The 18,438-nt window shown below is 43.3% G+C and overlaps 1 protein-coding gene across 4 annotated transcripts in view; it reads right to left on the bottom strand.

The window, feature by feature from the left end:
* AMPH (amphiphysin) overlaps positions 1 to 18,438 on the bottom strand; it is a 214,858-nt gene that overhangs the window by 67,165 nt on the left and 129,255 nt on the right. For all 4 annotated transcript variants that reach the window (XM_066584899.1, XM_066584900.1, XM_066584901.1 and 1 more), the window contains exons 3-6: positions 17,626 to 17,680; positions 11,533 to 11,627; positions 11,074 to 11,169; positions 5,663 to 5,770 (exon numbers count right to left, since the gene is read on the bottom strand). In XM_066584899.1, coding sequence (XP_066440996.1) covers positions 5,663 to 5,770; positions 11,074 to 11,169; positions 11,533 to 11,627; positions 17,626 to 17,680 — 354 coding nt within the window. The remainder of the gene's footprint in view (positions 1 to 5,662; positions 5,771 to 11,073; positions 11,170 to 11,532; positions 11,628 to 17,625; positions 17,681 to 18,438) is intronic.

Raw genomic sequence — 18,438 nt, 5'->3', positions numbered from 1 at the left:
GCATGCTAAGCAGATCACGTAAAAAGTGCCCTGGTCATGCCCTACTGTTCTTAGCCAGGATTTTACACATCTTGGTGATTCAATGGCAGAGCAAGCCTTCCTTGATGATCATGTAAGCTACTGTCCTATAACTCGGTCTGGTATGTTCTTCCGGATGCTGTGTGAAGTTTTTCTAAGCTAGTGGACGCTATTGCACTATGAAAGAGGCCCTAAGACCTGTATACCATACATGATCTTAACTAGAAAGGTGTAGAAGCCCGTTACGTGATCCCTCTAAGCCAGAGGCCCCTATCCTTTTGTACCTTGTGAGCCATATCCAACTTTGAGTGATGGTCAGGAGCCACAATAAATTAAAAAATAGAGGAGAAACATTAAATGTGGAGAAACAAGAAATTGTGAATTTGCAAACATTTGCTGAAATTGTTTTCACTACCATTATACCATCCAGTTTGACATCGTTTGGGGTTAGGGCCTGTCTGTAATAATGGGAATTGCCAGCGTGTATGGATAAAACTCCGGACTAAAAGCCCTTTTACACACAACGATTATCACTCAAAATTAGCTCAAAAGCCATGTTTTGAGCGATAATCGTTGTTTGTAAATGTGTGCCCATTGTGCACTTACTGTGCAGTTTTCATCCACCGCTGAGTTCAGCTCAGCTTAACATCCATCGGGACCGATAAGACGGACAGCATGCTTAGTTCTCCACGGGCAGCGCTGATAACATTCTTTCAGCAGCTGGAGAACAATAGCAATATATTTAGAGAACAGACCACCCGCTGTTCTCTAAATACATGCAAATTAAGCTAGTTAGCTACTAATGGGCTGATTAGCCCATTAGTACCTAATGCAAAATGATCGCTCAAAACTGTCAGTTTCTGACAAATTTTGAGCGATCATCTGTGAGTAAATGGACCATAATACGGACAGCCAAACAGCATGGGTTGATAAGTCACATATAGCTCCCAGGCCAGTCGCTGGGGACCACTACTCTATGCCAGTCAGATGAGAGTAATGCACTATTTAACAGAGCTTGCCCTTTTAAGTCGGGGGCTGTTCCGTGAGTATAACTGTACCCATTAGCCACCAACAGATTTAGGGGGGGAAGATGATGGGGGCCATCATACCTCTAGGTAGGGCCAGCTCCCCCCCACAGAAGGCACCCACTGTTTGGTCCCCTTACCTCTGCATAGTCACAATGTCTTGTTAGCAGCTCTTTCCTCCCTTTCCCGTGGCTTTCCGAGCTGTTCTATTATATTCAGTGAATCTCTCATTGAGCTCTGAGAGCCATGGGAAATCAAAGAAAAGCTGCTGACAAGGAGAACAGTGCAACTCTGCAGAGGTACAGGGACCGAAAATTAGATAGTATACTATATGTAAGTATACTGTGGGGGGAGATATATTGGTGGAAATGTATACTGTGCATTGGTGAGGTATACTGATGAGATATATTATATTGTGGTGAGATATACTGAGCAGAGAAGTATACTGTGTGGAGGGTTCTGGGAGGAGAGGTGGAGGAGAGGTATACCGCGTATGGGGGGATATATTGGGGGCAGCAACATGTTGTGTGGGGTCAGAGAGGAGTACTTTGTGGGAAGAGATATACTAGGAGATGGGGAAAGAGGTATGATGTATGGGGGAAGTTACTATATATTGGGAAAGAAGTATATTGTGTAGTGGGAGAGATGTTATTGGGGGATGAAATTCGGGGAGATGATACTGTTGGGGAGAAATGACACTGGGGTAGTGAGATGATACTGGTGGGAGAGGAGAGATGATATTGTGGATAAAATATCATACTGGAGGGGGGTTGATAATACCTTGGGGGAAAAATAATACTGGGGAAAGTGAGATCATACTGGCGTCTGTTCCTTCTACACCGCTGAACCTCAGCCTCTGTTCAAAGTTGTTGTGGTGCGGTGCACACTACTCGCTGCCCGGCCCAACCTGGTCCTCAGTCAGGCTCCATGCCAGGCTCCCCCAGAATAAAGTGGTCACTCATTAACTGTTCTCTTCTCGTCAGCCTCCTGAGTCCCACTAATCACATCTTGGTGCTTATAAGGTAGGCCACAGCCTCTGCTGTTGAACACCGGAAATGCTAGGTTACAGCTGAGCTCACCGCTACAACACAACTTTCATAGGGTCCCACTGTTTGTCATCCGAAACTGGATGGCTGTGATTTACAACATACAGTAAGTACAAGTAACATGATTGGTGGGGAACTCACTGTGTTATAACCTAGATTTTCCACTGCTTAGATCAGTGCAGTCTCAATGAAGTGTGGGAACGATGGGTTACTGGCAGCTCAGTGATGATGTGCTCAGCAATTTCAGGTCCTTTTAATTCAGGAAGCCCTGAGATGGGTGAGGGAATCTTCATTAAGCTGCCTGAAAACCAGCTTTCCCATAAATGCTCCGCATTATAAGCAACGGTTGCAATAGAGACCCCTACAAATGCCTCACTTCAAGACCCTTTAACTTTTCTTTGCTCAAGACTACCATTCTCCAGTAGACCTGGACATTCCCCCATTACTATAGATATATGGGAGGGGGGTGAACATGTAGTCTCTATGGGTGGAAATACATGGAGGGAAAACAACAATAAAATCCTCTTAGGGGTTTTCAATAGACACCAAATATAACAGAAGCCACTGAAAATCTATTATTAAAGCAAATAGATGAAGCAGCAAATCACAATGAGGTAATCATTATGGGGGACTTAAACTATCCAGATATAAACCTACGGAACTCATGAAGGTAACAACTTCCTGTCAATTACTAAAGATAATTACCTTACCTTACTTGTTCAGGACCCTAATAGAGGGACAGCCATTTTGGACTTAATATTAACCAACAGACCTGACAGAATAACGGGGGGGCAGATTGGGGGGACCGGGGAAACGGTGATCATAATGTGATACATTTTAGCTTGTCTTTCAAAAAGGAGTTTTATAGGGAAGCTACAAAAATACTAAACTTTAAGAAGGCCAAGTTTGATCAGCTTAGAGATGTCCTAAACCTCATTGACTGGGATAATGTCCTCAAAAATAAGAGTACAAACAATAAACGGGAAATGTTTAAAAACATCCTAATTACTTACTGTGAGCGCTTCACACCTTACAGGAATAATAGACTTAGTAACAAGAGAAAACCAATATGGCTTAACAGGGAAGCAAAGGGGACAATAAACGGCAAAAAAAAGCATTTAAACTACTAAAACAAGAAGACAGCGAAGTAGAACTAAAAACCTATAGGCAAAAAAATATATTATGTAAAAGTCAGATATAAGCAGCAACGATGGAGAAAGAGAGACTTATTGCCAAAGAGAGTAAAACTAGTCCTAAGCTGTTCTTCAACTATATAAATAGTAAAAAGATTAATACTGAAAGTGTTGGCCCTTGTATAAATAATGTAGGAGAAATGGTAGAGGCTGATGAGGAGAAAGCAAATTTTTTTAATACTTTTAAAATGAAATGTCAGATGAGATACAGAGTGATAAAGTAAACTCTCCACTAAATGTCACTAGTTTAACCCAGGAAGAAGTGCAGAGCCGTCTTAAAAAGATTAAAATCGTGGGGTCTGTTCCATTGCATTGGCACATAGCCAATGTGGTGCCGATATTCAAAAAGGGGTCAAAAAATGAACTTGGAAAATACAGGATGGTAAGTCTTACTTCTATTGTGCGTAAAATGTTTGAAGGGTTTCTAAGAGATGCTATCCTGGAGGACCTCAAGGAGAATAGCTGTATAACTCCGTATTACCATGGGCTTGTGAGAGATTGTTTCAGTTAAACTAACCTGATCAGCTTCTACGAGGAGATAAGTTCTAGACTGGACCGGGGAGTCACTGGATCTTGTGTATCTGGTCTTTTCCAAAGTGTTTGATACTGAGCAGCATAAAAGGTTGGTATATAAAATGAGAATGCTTGGTCTGGGCGAGAATGTGTGTAAGGGGGTAAGAAACTGACTCAGTGATAAGAAGCAGAGTCACTGGTCAGACCACGCATGGAATATTGTGGACAGTTTGGGGCACCGGTACTCAAGAAGGATATATCAGAGCCTGAGTGGATTCAAAGGTGGGAAGCTAAAGTAATAAATAGAATGGGCGGATTACAATACGCAGAGAGGTTATCAAAATTGGGATTATTTAGTTTAGAAAAAAGAAGGCTGAGGGGCGACCTAATAACTATGTATAATATATCAGGGGTCAATACAGAGATCTCTCCCATCATCTATTATACCCAGGACTGTAACAAGGGGGCGCTCTAATAACTATGTATTAATACATGAGGGGACAATACAAGGATCTCTCCCATAATCTGTTTATACCCAGGACTGTGACTATAACAAAGGGACATCCTCTATATCTGGAGGAAAGAAGGCTTCTACACAGATAAAGAAGGGGGTTTTTACTGTAAGAGAAGTGAGACTATAGAACTCTCTGTCTGAGGGCTCAGTCACACGGGCGCATCGGCTCTGTGTTACTGCAGGCAGCAGACGGCCGTACCTGAAGATGGACGTCTCTCTGCAGCGCTGGAGGAAAGAACATGTGACTGGCTTCATTGCCGGTCACGTGTTCTTTCATCAGCGCTGCAGAGAGAAGTCTGTCTTCAGGTACGGCCGTCTTCTAACTGTCAGTCACACGGGCGCATCGGCGCCGGTGTACGGGTGCTGATTCGCCCGTGTGACTGAGCCCTGCGGATATGGTGATGGCACATTCGATAAAAGAGTACAAGAGGAGCCTGGCCATTTTTCTTGAGTGATACAAAATTATATCTTATAATCATTGATAACTTCAAAAGGGTTGTTGATCCGGGGATTATTCTGATTGCCAGATTGGAGTCAGGAAGGAATTTTTTCCCTTAAATAGGGAAAACTGGCTTCTACCTCATTGGTGTTTTTTTTGCCTTCCTCTGGATCAACATTGGGGGAAGGGGGAGGGTTAATAGAATGAACTGGATGGACATATGGCTTTTTTTTGCCTTACATACTACTTTACTATAGCTAAGAGCCCTGTTACACTAGTATGTTATCTGCCAGTAACAAGGGTGAAAGGAGAGAAGTGGAGCTACTCCGTGGGTGGATATACAAATTTTGTGGGTGAATAATGGTACAAGTGTACGTGGCAGGTGCTGCCGGCCAGACGTAGATCTGTACACGACAGGTCAAGAAGTACACAGTGGAAGTGAAAGAAAAATGGCTCAAGGTGCAACAACTGCAAAAAATGGTGATGATGGTACGATATAAGAAGATTTTTTTATATGAGGAGTATAACCAGCAGAAAAAGACAGTTCAAGGAAAACCCTCTTTTTCAGTAAGTGATGGGGCATAATATGCTCACTGCTCACTTGTTGGCTGAATGCCGACACCATCACACAGGGCAATAAGCAGATGAGCGAGTGCTCTGACAAACAATTGCTCCCAATGTTTGTCCATTAAAGTTTTCACAACCCCACACTAATAAAAAAAAATCCGGGGTCCTTCCCAAACATTAGTTAACTTTTTCCTTTACCTTACTTAATTTAAAGAGGTCTGTTACTTATAGATTCTTTTTACAAGGAAAATAACAATTGGTACAATGTAGCTGAAACATTGACATGATTTTAGATCTTAAGCCATGATCGCAAAATCACATAGTAAACATATAAGACTCAGAAATACCTTTGTAATTCTCCCCTCATCTCTTCTCTTGGCATTCTGTAATGATTCCAAGTGATGTCTTGCACTGTCATAATCAACTAGTTTTCGGCTCCTCTTGGCAATCCGATTCTTTAAAAAAAGGCATAAATATTTAAGATTCAACTTTAGGGTCATCTCATTAAACTTTAAACTGAAATAGTATTAACTAACTTTAATTACTGCAGTTCACAAAATAGCCAAATTCACTTTTTATCACATACTTTATACCTGATGCTGGGAAGAACTCAACAGGATCCCGTATTTCAGTGGGCACCATGATGGTAGCTCAGAATGGGGGTTTCAATATGGAACATTTGTGATAATTGAAAAAAAAAACCCTATTATGAGAGAGAGCCTTAATGCTTGGAGGAGTATTCTAACATTAAATCTACATACTGTGGTGATCCCTTGACAATAAAGGAGAAGTAAAAATTTTGAATCCTTCTGTAGCTTGTTCTCAAGTGCTAAAATTGGGTTTCAGAGTTGTGGTAAAATACAATAAAGTAATATCAAACATGAAATCCCAGGTGATTGGTCATTTGTATAGTATTTCAGTTATATTTCAGCAATAACACTCCATGCCATTACAATGACTGTTAGAAGTTCTTCTGCCATTGCCAAGCGCTATATCAACACTACCTGTTTGTCTCTAAGATTTCTTCCATATGCCATCCATAGTCTGGAACTCACAAACCCAACACATCTGACTCTCTGCTATCTTGGAAAGCTCTAACAAGAACCTGAAAACCCACCTCTTCAAAAAGTCTACAGTCTTCTGCCACCTCTATATGATCAGCCTTTACCATCACCTACTGTTTCCTTCCTCTTCCATATCAATGTGTCATTTAGCTTATTGTTCCCGTTCTTCATATTTATAGTTTTATGCTCTGTTTTCATATGTTCGGCACCCTGTAATGAATGTATGTGTGGGGTGATTGTATTTAGGACAGTGAGGTAGCAGTTAGCTTCTATTTGCTGTTTTGGTGGTGCACTATGTTGGCAATCATGATAGAGATCAGTAGCCTGAAGAAACACATTATTGAGGAATTGGAAACTGTATCAAATGGTTTGTCTTTTGTGTTGCCATGGTGCTAATATATATGAGCCAACTTTGCTTTAATCTTTTTTTGTTGTCATTTTCAGACCTGACTGCCAGATTTAAAATCCTCAACTTGATTTTTTCAAATACTTCCAAATTCGTCACTTGCTAAAGCCTTTTCCTCCTCCCTTAAGAACAATAGCCCTTTGAAACTTGATTGTTGGTTATCCTCTCTTAGGGTACTAATAAAAGGGCTCTCCACTTGCTACTAGACCCTAAATCTACGCCTAATAGATCCCATTGACAATCTTAAAAAGAAATGGAAGGCAATGTTAAAATTTCAATTTCGGACGACCAGTGGCATGGTACGTACTCCTCAGTTATCTCAGTTTCTTGCAGTCTTATATAGATGGTACATCGCTTCTTACACTCTCGATAAAATGTTGCCTCATTTGTCTAAACCATTGCTGGAGATGTGGTTTAATAGTTAGTACTCTGTGTGGTGGGATCGTCCTTAGGTCTCAGTGTTCTAGCATCGGGGTTTTCAGTTAATGTCAAATCTTAGTAGCATCCAAGTTCAGGCTAATCCTGCTCTAGCTCTCCTGAATTTAGACCCCCCCCCCCCAATGCCCTAGCACTTAGGCACCCCCGTGCTTCATACTCTTATTGCATCTAGAACCAGCATAGCTCATTATTGGAATAGTAATTAGATTTCATCTATATCAGAAATAATTGGATCAGTAAATAACAACTGTTGGCTTGCGTGTATGAGTGCAAGGGCTTTCAATAAAGAAGAGACCTTTGGAAAGAGCTGGACAGCCGGGCTCCAGAGCACTTACTGCTATGTGCCCCTTATATACCACTGACGTCCTGCAATATTATTCACGCCTTGAGTTTTAGTTTTATTCGTGTTTGTCATTTGTAAAGTTTTACTGTAACTTTTCATGTATTACTCCTACCTTATGGTTTTGTAATTGTTTGCTAAATCATTGGATTTTAGTAGTTTTTGTAAAAACTTATTTTCAATAGAAAGGTAGTGTTCGAAACATAAAAAAATAGACTTTCCATCTGAAAAAAGTAAGTGATGTGATTAAGGCCTCCTGCACACGGCAGAGCCAGATTCTGCATGTGGAATCCGCGCCTGAGAGCAGCGGCGTCCACACATACCTGCTTACTTTCATATTCATATGTACTGTGGATGGTCCGCACGGCTCACAATCGGACATGCACAGTGCAGATTTTTTTTTTTAAACTCTTGCTTTCCCCGTGTCGTCGCCTAGCAATGACGCCAAACCCACGACCTTTCCGCAATGTCAATTGTGGAAGGGCAGCGGATCGGACGGCATGCATTGTCTTCAGAATCTGCGCAAAAATGGAGCATGCTGCGATTTTTTCTCTGCTTGTGGAAGCCGCAATTGGTTTCCACAAGCGTGCAGGAAGAAACAATTTTCCATAGCATGCTATGGGCGGCATTTCCTGCGGATCTGCGATACGGACGCCCGCCGTGGATTCCGCAGCAAATATTCGCCCCTGAGCATGAGGCCTAAGACTGCAGACAACTCACATATAATCAGAGACGACCTGCCAGAAAATATAGTAAAGGGAGTTTTATTTACAAGAATTTCTTCTCCATTACATTACAGTATTCTGTATCCAAGCAGCAAGTAAAACAGTGGATGCTGAATTGTGGATTTTTTCCCAGTAGTGCAGCCATGTTTGCACCTCCTTGTCCTCATCAAGCTGCAAACATTAAAGTTGTTTCTTTACCTTTAATGCATTGCTTCCAGCTTTCCTGTAATGCTTTCCTTGGCACTTTTCTATCTAGGCAAAAGACTGACAAGGATGGAAACCAAGTAAAATTCGGATGAGCACCATGGCCTGTTCGCAGCGATTTCTTCTTCATGAGTCTCATAGCCTGAGAACAGCCCCGTCCTATGCAAGTGAATGGAACTGAGCTGCTATACAAGGCTCAGCAGGTATACAATGTACAGTGTTGTGCCGTGTATGGAGTGAAGTGTCAGCAGTTCCCACTACTGCTACAATGAGCTGATCAACAGGGATCCCAAGTGGTGGACCCCTACTAGAGATGAGCGAGTATACTCACTAAGGCACATTACTCGAGCGAGTAGTGCCTTAGCCGAGTATCTCCCCGCTCGTCTCTAAAGATTCGGGGGCCGGCGCGGGTGACAGGTGAGTTGCGACGGGGAGAGAGGGAGAGAGAGATCTCCCCTCCGTTCCTCCCCGCCGCTCCCCGCCCCCCGTTGGCCCCCGAATCTTTAGAGACGAGCGGGGAGATACTCGGCTAAGGCACTACTCGCTCGAGTAATGTGCCTTAGCGAGTATACTTGCTCATCTCTAACCCCTACCAATCAGCTATTTCTAACCTATCTTAAAGATAAGTCATCAATAATGCAGTCCTGGAAAACCCCATTATTACCATTATATAAGAGTTATTTTAATCGTTTTTCTGTTTCATGAGCCTTTCAAGCTACCTGGAAGAGTACTGCATGAAAAATATATGCAATAATAGGAATCCAACACCGACTCTGGAATACACTATACTTGTACCTAAGGACTAGCAGGAGAACTCAGATTCCCTATTTACATGTTGTTTAGTTATTTTGATGAAGATTTCCTGCCCTTCTTGTAGAAGTCACCAATGGGCTAATGGTAAATACTACCCAAGCTGCTGTTTCCTGCACAGTGGGCCTGTAGATTAAGTCAACGTACAGCAGTCAAGAATAGAAGTTTGTTGGACTGTAATGTCATCATAATATTAAAAAATGGTTTTCCGGGGACATAAAAATGAAATCTGTTTTTTTTTAAATGTTGTTTCCATGGCGATCTCAGATGACACATTGTATCCAATCTTCACATCCTTTCTATCTAGATGTTTTAATGTACGACTGTGCATGGATGGAAAAGAATCTCTACAAATATTCAAATGAATGCTTGCCTATTTACTTAGAAGTCATTTAAAGCTTCGTCTCACCAATTAGGAACATAACTACTAATCAAGAGGTACCAAGGCAAAGTTTTATTGTGGCTTCACAACTCCAAAGTCTAAAAGTTTGCTTTTAGCGGGCGTCTGCCCTGCACGATTCGTAGCAGAAAAATGTAGTACTTTCTATACATCATAAATTAATATGGGCGTTGGATCTTGCTTTCTTCTGGGCATGGTGTTTGTGGGACAAATTTCACCACAATGGACTGTTGAGCAATAATCCACAAAAACCAATCGATTACAGATGAGCGAGCATACTCGGTAAGGTGATATACTCGAGAGAGCATCGCCTTTTTCGAGTACCTGCTGGCTCGTCCCTGAAGATTCGGGGTGGCTGCAGGGTGAGCGGGTGGTTGCAGAGGGGATCGGAAGGGAGAGAGAGAGGGATCTCTCTCACTCTGCTCCCCACTCCCCCTTGCCTCCCCCCGCGTCCCCCCTGAATCTTCAGGGACGAGCCAGCAGGTACTCGAAAAAGGCGATGCTCTCTCGAGTATATCACCTTACCGAGCATGCTCGCTCATCTCTGCAAACAATCCTTTTTCCTCATGGATCCATAGTTAGATATCACAATGAAAAAAAGTCAAAGTGTCACTTTAAACATTTAAGTTCCTGAAGATGATCGGCGCCATACAAGCCGCTGTCAGTCCTGCTGTAGACGTTACTTCACTTCTGCACACCACTGCCCAGCTTTCTACCACTCATGTGCCAACTTGGTGACACTCTTGCCTACACCTGCACACTCACATGATCATGATATAGTAAAATATACATTTGTAGGGACAGCGGCTGAATATATTTCCTCCCAATAAAAGGACTTTTTGGCCATGCCTCAAAAATTATCCTTTCCGAGAGTTTCTCTACCACCCTTGAATTCCACCCAAGCTTTCATTATTGACTTCTAAGCATCCCTTTAGGCCCTCAACTATTTCTTACTTGTAGGTCTGTATGTGAACATCAATTTTCAGCCTCAGATATCAACTGTATTTCAAGGACAAGCATAGAGTCTGGTATTATTCAGTGCCAGTGCTTATTCAGTACTCTGGTAGGAAATCTGCGTGCGGTTGCCATATTCTAATTACATGTCAAGAGGATACTATTTGGCCAGTAGAACCTTGAGATTGAGCAAGGCCAACAACAACGTTTCTCATACACTGCTAGCATTGGCTATTAGTTACCTCACCTAAATGGGGTATCATAGAAATCTGAAGTGCTCCATTGTAACAATGGCAGCTTGATCCTCTAATTGCCATCTGAGTGTGTGAGGAGGCATTTGTGTTACAGGAGAAATGACATCATTATATTGTAGGGTAGGAGAATGGAGATAAGCAAGGTGAGTTCATCAGACCTTACCTTAATGTCAGGAAACTGCCCTAAATACGTATCAAGCGTTAACAAAGCTCCGTCAACTAACTTCTGATGAAAATCTTCCCACAATTCATCACATTTCTGTAAAAAAAAAAAATGTAAAAAGTGGCAAAAAAAATCATTATTTCTACCTTATTGGTGTCTGAGGATTGGGACATATTTCTAAATGGTATTGGAAGTGGTCCCACGTTTGGCCACCAGTTTTTGCAGTTTGCATGTATAGTTTTCCATTTCATCACGGTGATTTAAGAACATAAATACTTTAGTAGCTCCAGAAACTGAATCAAATATTGATTTAAGAAAAATGTTCATAAACTGTTAACATCGGCCAATTTATGATTTTTACTTACAATTAGGATTATAGTGATTACTGGCTGAACATGTTCTACTGTTTATTTAGCAGACATGAAGTGTATTACCGTAGGTACCACATACTGTACTCACCTCTCCTACCGTTTTAACATCATCTCTTCCATACCAGTCAGGCTCATATACTTCGTGAAGTGATTCTGTCAGCTTCAGGGATGCTTCTTGCATTCCTTTAAGAAAAGCACATAACAAGTCATGGGAGGAATTCATAAAATGAATAAAAAAGTCCTACTTGTGCAAAAAACGCTAAACTTTTTAACCTTTTCCGCCACCCTTATCACTGTGTGGGGAGGTGGGGCCTGCTGGGAGGATAGGCTCCATAGCCTATTGAATTTACTAAAATCTAAGCCAGATTTTACCTGGAGGCGCACAGGTGGCCCAAGACGCAACTTTTAGCACATTTGGTACATCTTACTCCAGCATGTAAAATATCGATCACAGATAAATGCTTCACATATTTTTAAGTTGTAAAGACCGACCAGCTTTGAGATCCAGAAGGATTGTAAATAATAACCTTTTTAACTAAAATAATCATGGATTATTAAAGACAGCTATAATAAAATGCACTGTTTTGTCCTCTGAATGTAAAAAAACTGTTTATTTTTTTTTAGTTGCTTACAGAGTTTTTAGGAGTCATAGAAAAAACTTACAGAGACCAGGAAATAGTTAAACAGAGATGCGCGAACCTACTTGGACACGCCCCTTTTTCGCCCGAGTACCGCGATTTTTGAGTACTTCTGTACTTGGGTGAAAAGATTCGGGGGGCGCCGTGGGTGAGTGGGGGGTTGCAGCGGGGAGTGGGGGGGGGGAAAGGGAGAGAGAGAGGGCTCCCCCCTGTTCCCCGCTGCTACCCCCTGCTCCGCCACGCCTCCCCCGCCCCCCGGCGCCCCCCGAATCTTTTCACCCGAGTACGGAAGTACTCGAAAATCGCAGTGCTCGATCGAGTAATTAGTCAAAACGAGTACATTCGCTCATCTCTATTAAACATAACAAACTAGGTCAGAATCGCTACTCCCATACCTCTATGGTCCAGCGCTGCCGCTCCCGTCCTCAGCACTCTTCTTAGCTAGAGCAGTGATTTTAGATATACATATGTGAACACTGCAGACGATCACAGACCTTAGCAATCTCAAGCCATATAATGCTGAGGCCAGTGATTGGCTGGAGCAGTTACGTGTGTATACAGAATATCACCACTGTAGCCAATGTAAAAAAGGAACAGCTGTGAGGAAAGGAGCAGCAGTGTTGTTCTGGCAGAAAATTGAAGTGGTGAGTATGACTTCATCATATTTAACAATTTTCTGCCCTCTGTATGTTTCTTTCTATATGTTGGAAAAGCACTTTAATGTCCAGCTAGTTCATCCTACGACCCCCCCCCCCCCCCCCCCTGGTCCCTTTCCCTAGTGTTGATCCAGAGGATGGGGTAGAAGCCAGTTTTTCTCATTTAAGGAAAAAATTCCTTCCCGACTCAATTCTGGCAATCAGAGTAATCCCAGCCTCACAGATCCTTCTTGTGTAATTAGTGACTATAATATGTAATATTGTAACACTCAAGAAAGGTGTCTGGGTCCCTCTTACAATCTTTTATCAAATTTGTCATCACCAGGTTCTCAGCAGAGAGTTCCATAGTCTTACAGTAAAGATCCACCTACTAGGTTGGTGTAGAAATCTTCTTCCCTACTCTAGACGTAAAAAGCGCCCCCTTTTTACAGTTCTGGGTATAAATAAATGATGGGAGAGATTTCTGTACTGACCCCTGATATAGCTATACATAGTTATTAGAGCGCCCCCTTGTTACAGTCCTGGGTATTAATAGATGATGGGAGAGATCCCTGTACTGACCCCTGATATATTTATACATAGTTATTAGAGTGCCCCCTTGTTACAGTCCTGGGTATTAATAGATGATGGGAGAGATCTCTGTACTGACCCCTGATATATCCATACATAGTTATTAGAGCGCCTCCTTGTTACAGTCCTGGGTATAATAGATGATGGCAGAGATCTCTGTACTGACCCCTGTTATATCTATACATAGTTATTAGAGCGCCCTTGTTACAGTCCTGGGTATGATAGATGATGGGAGAGATCTCTGTACTGACCCCTGATATATCTATACATAGTTATTAGAGCGCCCCCTTGTTACAGTCCTGGGTATAATAGATGATGGGAGAGATCTCTGTACTGACCCCTGATATATCTATACATAGTTATTAGAGCGCCCCCTTGTTACAGTCCTGTGTATAATAGATGATGGGAGAGATCTCTGTACTGATCCCTGATATATCTATACATAGTTATTAGAGCGCCTCCTTGTTACAGTCCTGGGTATAATAGATGATGGGAGAGATCTCTGTATTGTCCTGTGATATATCGATACATAGTTATTAGAGCGCCCCCTTGTTACAGTCCTGGGTATAATAGATGATGGGAGAGATCTCTGTACTGACCCCTGATATATCTATACATAGTTATTAGAGCGCCCCCTTGTTACAGTCCTGGGTATAATAGATGATGGGAGAGATCTCTGTACTGACCCCTGATATATTATACATAGTTATTAGAGCGCCCCCTTGTTACAGTCCTGGGTATAATAGATGATGGGGAGATCTCTGTATTGTCTCCTCATATATCTATACATAGTTATTATGTCGCCCCTCAGCCGTCTTTTTTCTAAACTAAATAACCCCAATTTGGTTAAGCTCTCAGGAAGGTGGCAGGGTTAGGAGCATGGAGTATTTGCTCAGGACAAGTTGTTGACTGCAGTATGCCTAATGGATTCTTTCTCCTTCTAAATGAAACATTTAATCTTGTCATAATTTAAGATACTCAAATAAGCTTTAAAGACCAGAAATATTTAAATAAGCTTCCAAGAGGAGAGCTTAGCAGTGAAGTTTTTGGTTTACTGAGGAGGAAAATAGACTCTTTGACTGCAACAAACTTACCAGGAACCATCAGCAGTTGGAGCAGCCTCGCACTAGCGTACTTGGGACCGCAAAATCTGCACCCGCAATGCACAGCAAATAGAACTCATTGACTTCAATGGGTTCCTTCACATGCTCTGTTTTCGGGGCAATTGCCATCTGCACGAACTGCATGATTTCGCAGAGTTAAACGATGGCACCTAGACCAACGAGGTCAGCTGACCCACTTACCGAGTCAGCTAATCTGCCTACAAGTCTGCTGACCCCCGTACCGAGTCAGCTGACCCCCTACTAAGTAGGCTGGCCCTCCTACTCAGACATGGCGCTGCTGGGACCTTGCCGATGTGACCGGTTCCAGTAGCACAATGAAGTAAAGTGCTCCGATCCGGGGCTCTATATCCCATGATCATGCGCCCTGCATAGCGCATATACACCTTGCGTATATGGGCTTCCGCCCATGTGCGGCCGCTCTTGCGACTTTCAAATGATTTTCCTACTACTTGCAGCAGGAGTTGATCTTTAAGATGATTACTGTAGTCGGGGCGCACTAGAGCGCATGCGTAAGGAGCTGTGTGTATAGCGCAGGGCCGTACTGCTGTGCGCGCCGGCGTTTCGCAGATTATGGCAGTGATCTTGGACCGCGCACGCAGTCTAACTGATTTGTTTTCAGATTTCCTGCTCCGTCGCTTTTTGACGTTGCGTATAAACGCTGCACATGCGCAATGTAACTGCGTGCGTGTTTATTATGTGCCCATAGAGAACAATAGGGCTTGATCGCGTGTAATGCGCGGTGATAAAGAAAACGCGTATTATACGCAATTCATATACGCAAATGTGAATGGATCAATGAGACTCACCGTACTTTCACTGGATCCATTCGCTGCGATTTATGTGTGCGTACGCTGTGCTGTAAATGCGGCTTCAGACAACCCATTGTTTTCACTGGGGCCATTTTCACCATTCTTTTTTGTGTACTTTAGCTCGTGCAAAAAAAACCACGACATACTGTATTTTTGTGCGCATTTACGCATCTAAGGCACTATAGGAGTCTATGGGAGTGCGCAAATACACGCCTGATCCCTGCGAAAATGCGCAATGAACTGCACAATTTCACAGGGAAATAGATAACACTGGGGGCTCGTTAGGCGGCAGCCTTTTCATTTACGGCATGGGTGTGTTCCACAACGATGTGATCGGTCCCGGTGTGGCAGAAAGTACAGTAAAACGCCCTAAACACACACGGTAGCGCCCTCACAGAGCAAGAAGCTCTGCCGCTAAAGTAAAACAGGCCGCAGCAGGACGCAGTATTGTGTGACGACAGGTACTACTGCTGCCGGCGACCAGAGCGGACGACTACCAGCAGGTAGGCACAAGCAGAAGCTGTAAGGTAACCCGGCTCAGCTGGCAGGTGTGAAGCCCCGGCTCATGAAATATTTACATACTGACAGAATGGAGGTCGGCAGCTGATACAATAACTTATTATCCTTCCAGACCCATTAAAAGGGGAAAATGACCATTTCAACAGGATTTTAATGCACAGACTAGTTATCAATCCTCCTTCTGCTTTGTAAGACATTATTTATATGAGGCTCAGCACACAACACTGCGAGGGAGACTTTGTAATGGTGAAATACAGGGGTGGACAAAAGTATGGAAACACTGTACGAAATGCATGCCATAACATCGGTCTCTACATGTCTCTATGAAATATGATTTATAATCCCATGTAACTTTAGTGGAGGTGATGGGACATGAATGCTGCTGAACATAGGAGCAAAGCCAGTCCTAAACAGAAGCCCACAGAAGTAAGATGCATCAAATGTGCTCTATCCTTCGGCTTGCCCTTGCATCGCTCATTGTCTCCACTGGGGCCGGCACAGCATCGCACCACATGCTGGGTGCACGCTAGTGCGATGGGATGCGGGGCTTCCTAGTGAAAACAATGGGAAACACTCTGCAATCCTGTCAGCCGCGGTCGACGATCGCTACTTCCCCAAAGTGATGTAAGGCGGTTTTGATAGCCTAAGTCCACATGGGCGAGTGTGATATCAGCTGTGAAACTCGGCCTGATATTGCGCTCACCAATATGCGATTTCGCAGTGGATGCGAGGCGTTTTTGTATCAAAACCTCCTCACATCACTTCGGGGAAGCAGCGATCTTCCACCGCGGCTTACAGGATTGCAAAGTGTCCCCCATTGCCTTCAATAGAAAACCTGGCATCTCCATCACACTCTTGTGCACCCGACACGTGGTGTGACGCCGGCCCCATGGAAGACAATGCGATGCGATGCGAGGGCACGCACAAGCCGCTAGTTTTCATGTGTGTGACCCTACTCAACAGAATGGGTTTCATATTTGTGCGTCTCATAACACATGTAACGCCGGCCTTAGTCAAGTTTAAAAATCAAACAGAAGCAGGCAATGAAATAAGGGAACATTATGGCCAGCTGAAATCAGAAGTAGCAGAATTGTGAATACAGCTCTGCAGTATAATACAGGCATCATAAATTAATGCATTTATAAGGTCATGTTCAGATGTTGTAGCCCTAAAGCAGCGAAATATCCACCAAATCACACAGATTTTGTTGTGGAAGTGCTGCGGAATCTGCATGGATTTAACCCTTTATTTGAAGGCATGAAATTCCTGGTGAAAACCTGTAGCATAAATTGAAAATGCTGCAGTTTCACAGTCCGCAGCGCAGGTGAACTAACGCTGCAGGTATCTTCGCAGCATGTGGACAGGTTTTCGTCTTCATTTTCTTTGCTGGTACGACACAATGTTGCAACAACAAATTTCAAGAAAATCAACAGCATTTCTGCAGCCTGTGAAGAACCGTGAAGCTTTTCATCTTCTCTGCAGATTCACTTTACGGCTGGGTTCACACTTGGCGGATTTGCCGCAGATTTCGCCACAACAAATCTGCCAGCGGACGCTAATCCCGCGATTAGCCAGCCATGTAGACGAGATTTCTCATAAATCTCATCCACACGGGACGGCAAATCCACCGCGGCAAAGCCGGCAGAAGCCGGTGCTGTGGATTCGCCAGCCGTAGCATGTTCATTTTCTTTTTTTCTCTTCCATAGAGGAGAGTGCACCCACAGCATAAAAGCGTGCGGCCAGGCCGGTTCAAAACCCGCGGCTAAGTGCCAAACTGCGAAATTTGCACCCAGTGAGAACCCAGCCTTAATGTAATTAGAGTATGTATGGGAGTGAGCAATGACAATTGTAGATGTCTGACCTACCTTTGATAGCAGCCAAGTACGCACGCAGCTCCCTCTGTAGCCGGGTCCCTTCTGACTATGGAGATAATAATACTATTACTACAGCACATAGTAATGGAACAGCAGACAAAACAGTCATGGCAATCTGTTCGTGTCACTACAATGTTAGGGCTTGAACAGATGGGCCGATTCTTGTCTCGTTAGAACGGGACAAAACGAACCAGTGATTTTGAATGGCTTTCTTCTCACTGGTGGTATCGTCGCCTGTTAATATTACGGGCGAGAGAATATAGAACTTGCCCTATCTTTCCCGCATGTTGGTAATACTGGGGCAGGACCTATCTTCTCCCTGTGCTATGGTGCGGAGTGTGAACTGCCTGAGAAGAAGAAAGGGAAACCCCGTTCATGCGCAATATACACCGTAGCGGCGAGTGTAGTTGCACATATGGTCACGTGAAGCCACCCTTAGGGCAAAAACAGACAGCCATATGTGCAACTACGCTCGCCGATACAGAGCAATTATTTTCTTTCCTTCCCAAACCTTTCACCCACCATGCTCCTGAGACTGATAAAACTGCGGGAATGTATGTCCTGCCCCATCTGTATGTGCGGAAAAGACAAGGCAGGTTGTATCTTTTCTTGTGCGTACTATTAGCGAGTGAGAATCCCGCTAATGAAAACGTAGCCATTGAAATACATGGTTTTATTTCATCCCGTTATGTGGCCATGATTATCACAGTCGCTAACGGGACATAATCACACCCATGTGAAGAGGCCCTTACTGCGATTCATCAAAATACAAACTAAAGGCTACGGGAATGTTTGGGGGGGGGG

The sequence above is a fragment of the Eleutherodactylus coqui genome, chromosome 12 (assembly GCF_035609145.1).
Source record: "Eleutherodactylus coqui strain aEleCoq1 chromosome 12, aEleCoq1.hap1, whole genome shotgun sequence".
Taxonomy (NCBI): domain Eukaryota; kingdom Metazoa; phylum Chordata; class Amphibia; order Anura; family Eleutherodactylidae; genus Eleutherodactylus; species Eleutherodactylus coqui.
This window is presented reverse-complemented; position numbering and strand designations above follow the sequence as displayed.